This window comes from Littorina saxatilis, linkage group LG8 (assembly GCF_037325665.1).
Source record: "Littorina saxatilis isolate snail1 linkage group LG8, US_GU_Lsax_2.0, whole genome shotgun sequence".
Classification (NCBI taxonomy): Eukaryota; Metazoa; Mollusca; class Gastropoda; order Littorinimorpha; family Littorinidae; genus Littorina; species Littorina saxatilis.
This window is the reverse complement of record NC_090252.1, coordinates 8,329,119-8,341,525: the sequence shown is the minus strand read 5'-3', so window position 1 is coordinate 8,341,525 and position 12,407 is coordinate 8,329,119. Positions and strand designations below refer to the sequence as shown.

The 12,407-nt window shown below is 44.5% G+C and overlaps 1 protein-coding gene across 3 annotated transcripts in view; it reads right to left on the bottom strand.

The window, feature by feature from the left end:
- LOC138972697 (uncharacterized) overlaps positions 1–12,057 on the bottom strand; it is a 90,196-nt gene extending 78,139 nt beyond the window's left edge. For all 3 annotated transcript variants that reach the window (XM_070345353.1, XM_070345354.1, XM_070345355.1), the window contains exons 1-3: positions 11,982–12,057; positions 4,144–4,248; positions 2,862–2,903 (exon numbers count right to left, since the gene is read on the bottom strand). In XM_070345353.1, the coding sequence (XP_070201454.1) occupies positions 2,862–2,903; positions 4,144–4,178 (77 nt within the window). In that variant the 5' untranslated portion in view covers positions 4,179–4,248; positions 11,982–12,057. The remainder of the gene's footprint in view (positions 1–2,861; positions 2,904–4,143; positions 4,249–11,981) is intronic.
- Between the last annotated feature and the right edge of the window lie 350 nt (positions 12,058–12,407).

Here is a 12,407-nt window from a genome sequence, read left to right as displayed (position 1 = left end):
GTTTACTTTATGAAGTTGTGGCCACTGGCAACTAGAGACAGACTTCCTTAAAGGTGCTGTCCTCCCCCTCTTCACGATCGTGCCGACAACACAGATCTATCCGAGCGTGTACACCCTCGTGCAGAAGACTCAGGTGAGATAGGCTGGGCATGTCTGTCACATGCCGGATCACCACATCCCAAAGCAGCTTCTCTACGGCGTGCTGTTTGAGGGCAAAAGAGAGATGGTTCAAGAACTGTATGAAAGCGCCTCTGAAAGACTATACGACATTCCGATAGACTTCTGGGCTGAACTGCATGAGAAAGTTACCAGCCCGGCGGGGGAGCAGCAGCGGTGTTGGATTGGTTAAAATTGAGATGTGCTGTGATTGCAACTAGTTAGGCCCCGCGGTTTTGTTTGTTCGTTCATGGGATGAAACTCCCACGGCTTTTACGCGTATGACCGTTTTTACCCCGCCATTTAGGCAGCCATACGCCGCTTTCGGAGGAAGCATGCTGGGTATTTTCGTGTTTCTATAACCCACCGAACTCTGACATGGATTACAGGATCTTTTTCGTGCGCACTTGGTCTTGTGCTTGCGTGTACACACGGGGGTGTTCGGACACCGAGGAGAGTTACGTCTGCACACAAAGTTGACTCTGAGAAATAAATCTCTCGCCGAACGTGGGGACGAGCTCACGCTGACAGCGGCCAACTGGATACAAATCCAGCGCGCTACCGACTGAGCTACATCCCCGCTTCGGCCCCGCGGTTTGATCTCAACCGTTTGGGTGGTACCCACTTTCGATTCGTGCCCCTCAGCCCTGGGAACAGGAACAGCTTACCAAGAACTCAATCAACTGGCGCAGTCTGATTCAGTCTGGTGCCCAGACGGCCGAAGACAAAAGAACTGCCGTGGACTGGGTGGCCGAGTGGTAACGCACTTGCGCTCGGAAGCGAGAGGTTGCGAGTTCGACCCTGGGTCAGGGCGTTAGCAATTTTCTCCCCCCTTTCCTAACCTAGGTGGTGGGTTCAAGTGCTAGTCTTTCGGATGAGACGAAAAACCGAGGTCCCTTCGTGTACACTACATTGGGGTGTGCACGTTAAAGATCCCACGATTGACAAAAGGGTCTTTCCTGGCAAAATTGTATAGGCATAGATAAAAATGTCCACCAAAATACCCGTGTGACTTGGAATAATAGGCCGTGAAAAGTAGGATATGCGCCGAAATGGCTGCGATCTGCTGGCCGATGTGAATGCGTGATGTATTGTGTAAAAAAAAAATTCCATCTCACACGGCATAAATAAATCCCTGCGCCTTGAAATATAAATTGCATAGAAAAAAAAAGAAAAAAAAATCCTTGCGCTTAGAACTGTACCCACGGAATACGCGCGAAATAAGCCTCATATTGATTGATTGATTGAGAACAAAAGCGTACACTCCGCAAAGCCAGGGTTGCCAGTACCTCAGCAGCCGAAACTTCCCACGTGTGTCCAACATGAGGGGGGGGGGGGGGGGGGGTTCTTGGCCCGGGTGCTATAAGCCTCATCAGCGACCTCCGGACCCGTTAGACCAAGCATCCAAGCATACATGTACATGTGTCTGAGGTCATCTTCGAAAACGAAGGACGAAGGACATTTAGACTTGTAAGTCAACATGGGGTGAAAACATCCTTCGAATTGGAAACACACACACACACACCACACACACACACACACACACACACACACACACACACACACACCACACATACTCACACACACACACACACACACACACACACACACACACACACACACTCACACACTTTGTGACGCTAAAATACTAATCTGTATATGGTTTTTGCAGATATGGAAAGAAAGAAGGAAAATAGCTGATTTGTTGTTGTAAAAGTCCGTTTGTGCAGGCCCACGTGCTCGATGAGATATGTAAAGGTGACATGTTTAAAGGTGGTGTGTGAGGGGAGCATGACATGTTAAGTGCACCGAGGCTTTTTGTTGCAGTCTTCTTCTTCTGCTGTTGCTGGCTGTTGACTACGACTACGTGCTGGGATGCTGTAACCAGGTCGTCCGCACACACCGTGTAACCTGCTAACCTGCTGTATTGGCTTTTTGCTGTCGCTGTCGCCGTCCTGCCCATCTACGCGTCTTCTACACCTTTCTGGTAGACTACGGGGAGGACCTTCAGCGACTGAGTGAGGCGCCTGATGTCTCCACTGTTCCCTGCTTCGTTGCCACGCTAACCGGCACTACATTTCAACGGAGCAGTTGTGGAGACTAAAGACTAATCACTCAGTGGCAAAAAGCTAAGTTGCACCATGTCTTTTGCACCCTTACCACCAAGTCATCTGTATTATTTGTGATTGTACTCGAGTGGTGACGACGTGGGGTGTGTGACACCTGCATGAATTAGCACTTTAAGGCAGATCAGTAACTTTTCTTAACTATACACGGGATCAGCGTGTTATTATTATTTCCTGTACTTTAACTGGCGTTTTTGTCAGTAAACACTTGTTTTACGTATTTAACGTAAAAAGAACATCTTTTGGAGTGAAGTCTCGAGGGAGGTGGCGTGATATTACATAAACAGGCGTCTGAAACTTATACTTTTGTTGATTCTGTCTATTTGTATGACTGCGAGAGTGGATCGTGGTGTGGTTAGTTAGTTAGAAGTAACTAACCGTTCATAATCACCTTATTGTGATATTGAAACGTGACAGTGTGTGTGTCTGTGCGTGTGTGTGTGTGTGTGTGTGTGTGTGTGTGTGTGTGTGTGTGTGTGTGTGTGAGTGTGTGTACTAATGCATGTTCGAGTGGTTGTGTGTGTGTGTGTGTCGGGGGGGGGGGGGGAGGGTGGGTGGGTGGTCGCGTAAACGTGTTACCTCTTCGTTGGTTTTCTTTTCTTCTGTGGTTCTTCTTCGGCCCTGTGCACAAAAGTATGGTGATCAGAGAGACTGACAGGCTGACAGACAGATACACTAGGAGAGAAAACGAGTGAGAAATAGAGAGAGAAGAGAGAGAGAGAGAGAGAGAGAGAGAGAGAGAGAGAAAGAAAGAGAGAGAGAGAGAGAGAGACAGAGACAGAGACAGAGAAAGAGAGACAAAGACAGACAGACAGACAGACAGACAGACATATAGACAGAAACTAAGAGAGAAATAGAGAGAGAAATATATATATAGAGAGAGAGAGACGCAGAGACAGAGACAGACAGACAGACAGACAGACAGACAGACAGACAGACAGACAATTGTTAGAACTGACCCTAATTGTGATCTTGACATTATTTTGACCGAAACCGAAACCAAGCAGACATGTGTCATGCTCCGAGTTCATCAAAGCATGGATGGGTTCAAAGTTCCCAATGCCTAGCTTAGAAAACTTCAAGCAAATAGAAGTTTTTTAAAAACAAGTGTTTACCCGAACATAACTCTGTTGTGACCTTACAATTTGACAAGGGAGAACCAAACCTATTAGCTATTTCAAGTCTGGAGATCCTCAAATCCTAGACGTATTGTTAAAGTGTTAAAGCTCGACCTTGAAAAACATTTAAGATTGTTGCTATTATGTTTGCCCTGAATACTGCCCCCTTGTGAATTTGAAATGTGACCAGAGTCACAAAACCTTGCTTCATGTCTGGAGGTCTGGAGGTCATCAAAAGCTAGAAATGTGTTGAGTTTTTAAATCTCTTAAAACTTCCATAAAATACGAGAAAACGTCAACCTTTTTCCATCTACGAAACGAACTATGCTCATTACAGAGACTCACCTGATTGATCAGTTGAGTCAAAAACGCATAAAAAAAATCCGCAATGCAAACTGTGCGGCTATGACAACAACAACAACAACAACAACAACAACAACAACAACAACAACAACAACCAGGCCAATCTTATCCCCATTTTCAAACCCTTCCCGTCATTCTTCTCAGCAATTGGAACAACATTAATGAGCGAGCAAAAAAAGCAAGCACGAGTGTAAACAACCTTAAACAAAAGTGGAAAAATGAAACTGTGCATTCACCAAAACAGACATAATGATCAACCGAGAAAATAACAAAACAGCAAGCAAGACGACCACCCCCCCCCCCCTCTCCAACTCGAACAAAGCAAACATTGCACATTCAATTCGAACAAAACAACGAATATCGAACGTGTCAATAGTTACGTTTCGGGAGGGTCTCCACAGACGAAAGTACCCATGGCAGCGAGTTCACCAAAGTTAGAGAATGACAGTGCAGCGGTGGAGGGAGGGGGGAAGAAGGAACCTGACCTGTTACATACATGTATTTCGTTACAAATTAGAAGTAAAAAAACAAACACAAAGGCAACAACATTGCGAAATCGTAATTTTGCTTCCGGTCACCATTGAAGAATCTTCATCAAATGAGCGGTCGTGGACCCATGGTCTTGAAGCATGGAGTTTTTCGTTGAGGACGTAATTTCTAAGTTAAGTTTTGTTTCCTCATTACATTTAGTCAAGTTTTGACTAAATGTTTTAACATAGAGGGGGAATCGAGACGAGGGTCGTGGTGTGTGTGTGTGCGTGTGTGTGTGTGTGTGTGTGTGTGTGTGTGTGTGTCTGTGTCTGTGTGTCTATGTGTGTCTGTGTGTGTGGGTGTGTGTGTGTGTGTGCGTGTGTGTGTGTGTGTGTGTGTGTAGAGCGATTCAGACTAAACTACTGGACCGATCTTTATGAAATTTTACATGAGAGTTCCTGGGCATGATATCCCCAGATTTTTCTTCATTTTTTTTAATCAATGTCTTTGATGACGTCATATCCGGCTTTTTGTAAAATTTGAGGCGGCACTGTCACACCCTCATTTTTTAAATACAATTGATCGAAATTTTGGCCAAGCATTTTTCGACGAAGGCCGGACTTTGGTATTGCATTTCAGCTTGGAGGATCAAAAATTAATTGATGACTTTGGTCATTAAAAATCTGAAAATTGTAATTAAAATTATTGTTTTATAAAACGATCCAAAAACAATTTCATCTTATTTGTCATCATTATCTGATTCCAAAACCATATAAATATTATATATTCGGATTAAAAACAAGCTTTGAAAATTAAAAATATAAAAATTATGATTAAAATTAAATTTCCGAAATCGATTAAAAAAAATGTTCATCTTATTCTTGGTCAGTTCCTGATTCCAAAAACATATCGATATGATATTTTTGGATTAAAAACACGCTCAGAACGAGCGGTGGACAGACGATGCAACGAGTATACGGTCTTGCGACATAAATGCAGTGCGTTCAGTTTCATTCTGTGAGTTCGACTGAGCTTGACTAAATGTTGTATTTTCGCCTTCCGCGACTTATTGGCTCACGTAAGTGTAGCCTAAGCGATGGTAAACTTTGTCTGTCTGTGCGTGTGTGTGTATGTATGTGTGTGATAGAAACTTTAACGTTGGACTGAACACCGAAATACTAATTTCACCTGGTTATTATCCAAGCAACATCTTTAAAATATTGAGGCAATGATCAACATTTCGTCGGCATGTGTGTAGTTAAAGTGTGTATTCAAAGAAAACGGGTGGTGGGAGGTTTTGGGGGGTAAAAGCAGGTGACTGGTTTGTGTCGTGTGTGGTATGTAGACCAGATTAGGGGTCAAGACAATGTCAGGGGTCGCGCAAATGATTATGGTATACTGACAAGTGACATAGGTTCTTACCTCAGCATTCCGCCATTCGCCGATTCGGGGAGGACAACTTGATTTCACCGGGTTCATTTTCTAAGCTCCATAAAAAAGACTCAAACTGAGAAGATACCAAAGGGATATTTCCTACAATTTGATCTGCACAGCGTTTTTCCAATGTCTGCGCGACTTTGAAAATGTGAGGCCTGGGAAGATCTGTGCTGCTGCGGAGTGGTTGATTGGGAACAGTGTCCTGTTCAGGGAAGAGGGCATTAAGCTGGATCCTTCTTGGTTCAAGCCAGAGTGGGAGGTAGCAGAGTCGGTAGAGTTCAGAATCAACAGTGCAGATGATGACAGTTGTATCCAAGGTGAGAAGACCAATCATACTCACTCATGTGACGAAGGCAAACAACCTGAATGTGATGCTGTGAAGCAATGTTCTAATGTGACCCTCCACCACGAAATGAGTCGCATGTCACCTCGCGCGGTTCTGCGCTAGGCTTAATATAAGTCCGGGGAGTGTCTGGTAACAGTGTGAGGGTCACCTTAGTCACAGGCTTATAACTCAAACAGTTTTCGCTCTTTTCTAAAACGGTTTTTACCACTGGATAGAGCATAAAAACCTCTTTAGAAAAATGTAAAAATATGAAAATCATGCAAAGGTGACATGCGACTCATTCCGTGGTGGAGGGTCACTAATGTACTGGCACAAGGCCCGGAGCACTTGGTACCTGATCAAGCTTCTAGCACAGTGAAAGACAACAACAATCCAAACCAAGACCAAGATGGTAATCTGCAAGAAACTCTGCAGATTTGTTTCAAGAGTGGCCGGAGGAAAACATAGCTGCTAATGACAAATATGACACCGGGGAAGATGATGAAGACAAAGAATGGGTAGAAACCAGTCAAGAGGCAGAACTGGGAGGTGGATGTCGTGACACCCTTCTCCACCCCAACGACTTCACAACAGATGGCCAGCAGGCACTGAACATACACGCATGAACAGCAGAAATGATATTCTCGCTCAGATGTGGATGGCCAACACAGATGTGCAATTTGTCCTGGATGAGTATGCCTGTGGAATGTGACATACTTCAGCAAGAGCCAGCGTGGCATGAGCGATCTTCTAAAACGCGCTGATGATGAGGCAAAACGTGGCAACCACAGTGTCAAACAAAAGGTCAGACACATTGCGAACAAGTTTTTGAACCACTGCGAAGTGTCTGCCCAGGAAGCTGTCTACCTCCTGATGCAGCTGCCTTTGACCCGATGCACAAGGGATGTGATTTTTGTCAACACATCACCCCCCTGCCAGCGAGTTGGTCTGCTGAAGAATTCCACCATGCTTGAAGCAATGAAAGATGAGGACACGGATGTGACTCTCACAAGCCTGATCGACAGTTACTCTGAAAGACCAAAGGAGTTAGAAAACATCTGTCTTGCAGACTTTGCTACATCGTATGATGTGAAAAGGGCAGGATCAAACAGCAGAACAGGTAAGAACACTAAGAAGGAACAGGATTTCCTCCCTGAAGGTGAATATGAGGATGATGCAACTGACAACATCTGGAACAATGACTCCTCTTCTGGTCACCTGTACAGATTTCCTGATGGCAAAGTCTTGCACCACCGGAGAAAACCAAAAGTTCTGCGCTGTGTTCGCTTTTCTCTGGAGTCTGACTCAGGAAACCACTACAGATGTTGTACATCCCATGGCGAAACGAGGACAAGGATATCATTGGTGGGTGTGGGACATACCATGAGAGATTTGAACAGATGAAAGAAACCGTGTTCGAAGTCAGCAGCAAGTTTGAGACCAATGCTACTGCTGTGGACCAGGCTGTGGAACAGGTGCAGAAGGATGGCATTGATGAGGAAGCATGGGATGGGGTGGCTCTACAAGCACAAGACATGGAGAGCCGCCACGAGAAATACAACACTGAGAGTACCATCAATGCAGCGTTCCAACCAGACTCTGAACAGCACCGACAGTATGACATTGGTCTTGACCTGGGTTGTCACGCAACATCTGACATAACCCATGACCGTATAGTGAACAGGATACCAAATGAAGAATTTGATGCATTGGTAAGATCACTGAATTGCAGTCAGCAAGCGTTCTTCTATCACATACTGCACTGGATGAAGACAAAGTGTAGTGGCAGTCTTTCTGCATGCGAACCCTTCCACTGTTTTCTCTCTGGAGGTGCAGGTGTGGGGAAGAGTCGCTGTTTCCTGGCCATTTACCATGCCCTTGTCCGTTACCTAAGCAGTTGCCCTGGAGACAATCCGGATTGCCTTCGAGTACTTCTTGCCGCTCCAACAGGCAAGGCTGCCTATAACATCAGAGGTGTGACACTACACATAGCCTTCTGCCTCCCTGCAAACCAGAGTCTTAGTGATTACGTGAAACTTGACGCCAGTCGCTTGAACACACTTCGGTCAACTCTAGCAGAATTGCGATTGGAGATCATTGATGAAATTTCCATGGTTGGTGCCAACATGTTGGGTTTTGTCAGTCAGCGTCTGCAACAAGTGATGGGTTGCAGCAAGCCGTTTGGTGGTGTCAGTGTCCTTGCTGTTGGGGATCTATTCCAGCTGAGACCAGTCATGGATCGCTGGGTATTTCAGCCAAGTCGTGGACCATATGAAGCACTAGCACCAATTGTCTGGCAGGAGCTGTTCCAGATGTTTGAGTTGACCCAGGTGATGCGGCAGAAAGACGACAAAACCTTTGCTGAAGCTCTAAACAGGATCAGGGAGGGAAGCCACACCAAAGAAGATGCAAGCCTCATCAAGTCCCGTGTTGTCAAATCCAGTATCCCGGACAACATGCTTCACCTGTTCACCAGCCGTCGTCTGGTCACTGAGCAAAACACCATAAGTCTTGCCCTTCTCCAGCCTTCGGAGATTCTGCTGGAAGCCAAGGACAGTGTGATGGGCGACATCAGCGTTGCACTGAAAACCGAGATACTTCACAAAGCTTGTGATATGACAGTGCAACAAACACAGAGTCTTCCATCACACTTGAGTCTCAAAATGGGCGGTAGATTCATGTTGGTACACAATGTTGACATCAGTGATGGTCTGACGAATGGAGCTTCTGGCACCTTACGACAGGTTGGACACAAAGGCAGCGAGAAGCCAGAACATGTGTCTGTTGTCTGGATAGAATTTGATGAAGAGAGCGTTGGTGAAAAGACCCGCCACCAAAACAGCTCTACACACCAGCCATCAGCTCCACATGGACTCCCATCTTTCATGCTGTCAAACAGTTTCGTGTTGGAAAACGAGAAAATGTTGCAGTGCTTCGTAAACAGTTTCCGTTGACAGCTTGCTCTGCCATGTGTCTTTCCAGGGTATGGTACAACACCATCTAGTGTATGTGGCACTCAGCAGAGCCAAAACTCTGGGCGGCCTCCATCTTCTTGATTTTGACCCAAACAAGATCAGAGTGTCACCTGATGTCAAGACCGAGATGGAACGATTGCGGAAGAAGCCCATTGAGTGGTGTATGAGCGACCTACAGCAGATTGCCAGCATTGGATTTCTGATAGGTTTTCACAACAGTCGCTCTCTTCACAAGCACATGGAAGATCTCCGTCTTGAAAGAAATCTGTTACGAGCTGAAATGTTGTTCATATTTGAAAGCTGGGAACACGAACAAGATGAACCACAGCACTACAGTCTCCCTGAATTCAAAGTTCTTGACAGAAACCCTGCCCCAACCAAGACTCACCGTCCACATGCTGGCACGATAGTGTACATCCGTGATGACAGTCTGCTGTCTACCTCCAACACAGCTACAAGCCGAAGCTGCAATCACAGCATAGAAGTTACAGTGCTTGACGCCAGCAGCAGAATTGCAGGGCTGAGTGTAGTGGGAGTGTACTGTCCTCCGGGTGTGAAAACCAGCGCACTGCAAACTGAACTTGAGACTTTTCTTCACAGGGTATTAGCAAGTCACCCATATGTTGTGACGGGAGGAGACTTCAACAGTGATGCCTCTGACAGACTGTCAAAACCACTCGAACAGCTGTGTCAGGAATTCTGTCTGCATCAGCTCATTACTGAACCTACAACGGACTATGGCTCAGTGTTGGATCTGACCTTCACCAATCTCCCTGAGTCTACAATACTAGGAGGTGTACTTGAATCCTGGTACTCGGACCACAAACCCTGCTGGGTGTCAATTTCAGTGAAAATGGAATTTTTGACAGATTGCGAGTTTGCTGTTTTGTTGTCTTTGTATTTGAAATGCAGTGTTAACAATATTCTGTTTGTTGCAGAATTTGATATGCAAGCCATGACAGTGACACAACTAGGTGTGGATGCATTAATTAGATTCTGTGTCTGGTGTTTAATTGGCGCTAAATCTGAAGTTATGTACAGGAGCATAAGATTTGTCATGTTTTATTTTAAATCAATGCAATTGAAATAAAGAATCAGTAGCAGAACACATTTGACTACTTGTTTTGTTTTTTGCTTTTAATTTAATTTAGTGCTCTTATTCTTTTCTGGTTGTAGTTTGTTGTTTATTTATTGATTGAATGAATGTCTTAATCAAGTTTTCTCCACAGGTCAGTGCTTGATGATCTTCAACAGTCCCTGAATCTGGAGGATCATCATGTTTACTTGAATTTATGCTTTGTGTCTCCTTTAATGTACACTAACTTTATTAGTGTATTGCAGATGTTTGTGGGGTGTAGCAGTAGTAACACACAACATGCCTGGATGAGCTCATATTTCATTGTGCTTGATGTATTTTCATCATTACACTCAAATGAATGTTCATGTCCTTGCAAGTGACTAACTGTACATACCATACGACAGGACAAAAAAGAAGCGTGAAATTAGCCTTGCTGTATGCTGAGTGTGTGATTTGGAAATAAAATATGTTGATACATTTTGCTTCATGTTGTTGCTTCATCAGTGGTCTGAGTTGTAATTGTAATTTTAGGCTAGTATATACTGTCAAATTCGCATTTCAGATTAGTTTTAGGTGTTTGCTTTGTTTTTAAAATTGATTAATTGAATATCATAGCCAAGTTGTCTCCAGGTATTGTCAAGTGGTATAATTGTACCATGACAATAAATTTGAACAATAAAGTCATGTCACATATGTGAGGTAAGTAACTGCCCCCAGAAACTGATACCGTGTTGTGGTGGGGTGGCTTGCGTGCTTCCATAATCCATCAAGCTGAGTCAGCTAATGTGCAGGGTGCCTGGTAGGGTCTCCCATACTGAACAGTCGGTGGTGTCTGACCATCAAACTAAGTCAGTTGGCGTGTTTTGCACATTTTCAGGGTTTCCCATGCTGAACAGTTTGAATGGCTAGAAGCCTGACAAAACTCAGTTTCAAGATTAAAGAAGTAGAACTTGAAAACAATTTTATCAGCTCTATATATATATGCATGCTTGCTATTGGTTACAGATCTGAGGATATGACGGCATGGTGGCCAGTGATGACAGCAAGCACAGAGCAGCAGTGGAATAAATTGCAGGACACTCGACCCCACCCCACCCTTATGACCCGCTGCTTATCAGTGCCAGGCAAGCCTGTGTGGTTCAGAAGTACAACTAAAAATAGCTGGGCATAATCCTGGACTGACAACACAACTGAAGTGGTAACGACAGCAGCTGCTACAGACATGTCTTCATTTTCTCCTGGAGCTGAGGCTCCATCCTTGTGGACATTGCCATTCTCTGGTTTCCAAACATGTCGGATAGTGTACTCTCAAACAAAATTGGTGACATTTCTGAATCATTTAGATATCGAGGACTGTGGTATGCTGCATGAAGTGTTGTGCTATCATTAACCCTAACAGTAACACTCTGCGTGAGGAAAATGGTGATGAAATTCTAGGCTATTCGGTGTAATCTTTCATATTCTTCCCTGCATGTGGACCTGGTAATCCACAGGACAAGTGACACATCAGAGAGACTTCTGGGTGTGAAGGCTTGGATCATGGACAAATCACCCCATGGATAACATGATCTTTCCTTTCTCCACTATATGTATCATGTTTTAAAATCGCTCCGTCGGGCTTCAATTAGCTTTGGTCGGGCGTCAATCCACGATGACGACCTCGAAGTTTCAAATGGAAGCATGTTAATGTGTAATTCCTATGCATCACTTGTATTGCATGAGAATTAAAAGTTAAAAAATCTCATCTTCGTGTGTGTGTGTGTTCAACATATAGTTTCACATACGTGAGCCTTGAAGGCTGTGCCTCTTGTTTTTATTGTGTGTTTGTGACATAATGACATATTGTAAGAAAAGGCCTAGCCTTAAATCTTAATCCTTGTACAATAAAGTTCAATTCAATTCAATTCAATTCTCTGTAACAAGCTTCTGTACCTCGGATCGTCTGTAATTTCGAAATGACCGTCATGGCCTGACCCAGAAGTAGGGGAGACAGCAGAGGTGTTGGGACTTGACCTGGTAGACAAATGTATTCCTTTAAGTGGTGTTTACATGGCACGACTTTGTGCCAACTTTCCATCAACTTTCAAACGATTTTAGTCGGCGCCAAGTCAACTTAAAATCGCTGCCCATGAGAACAGCGCAAACGCTTACACTAGTTTTAAGCGACGATTCTCGCCAGACTTGAAGGCCAGTGCAGCTATCGAAGCTACCTCCTAATGCGGTAAGAGTAGTTTGGCTAGAGCTAACCAATCAGTAAGCGCGATAAGAAAAGCCTGCGTAAAATCTTTGTTTTTGAGTCGCTGCTAAGTCAGGCCTAAATCGTTCCTAAATCGCTGGGGCCGTTCACATGGCAGACTT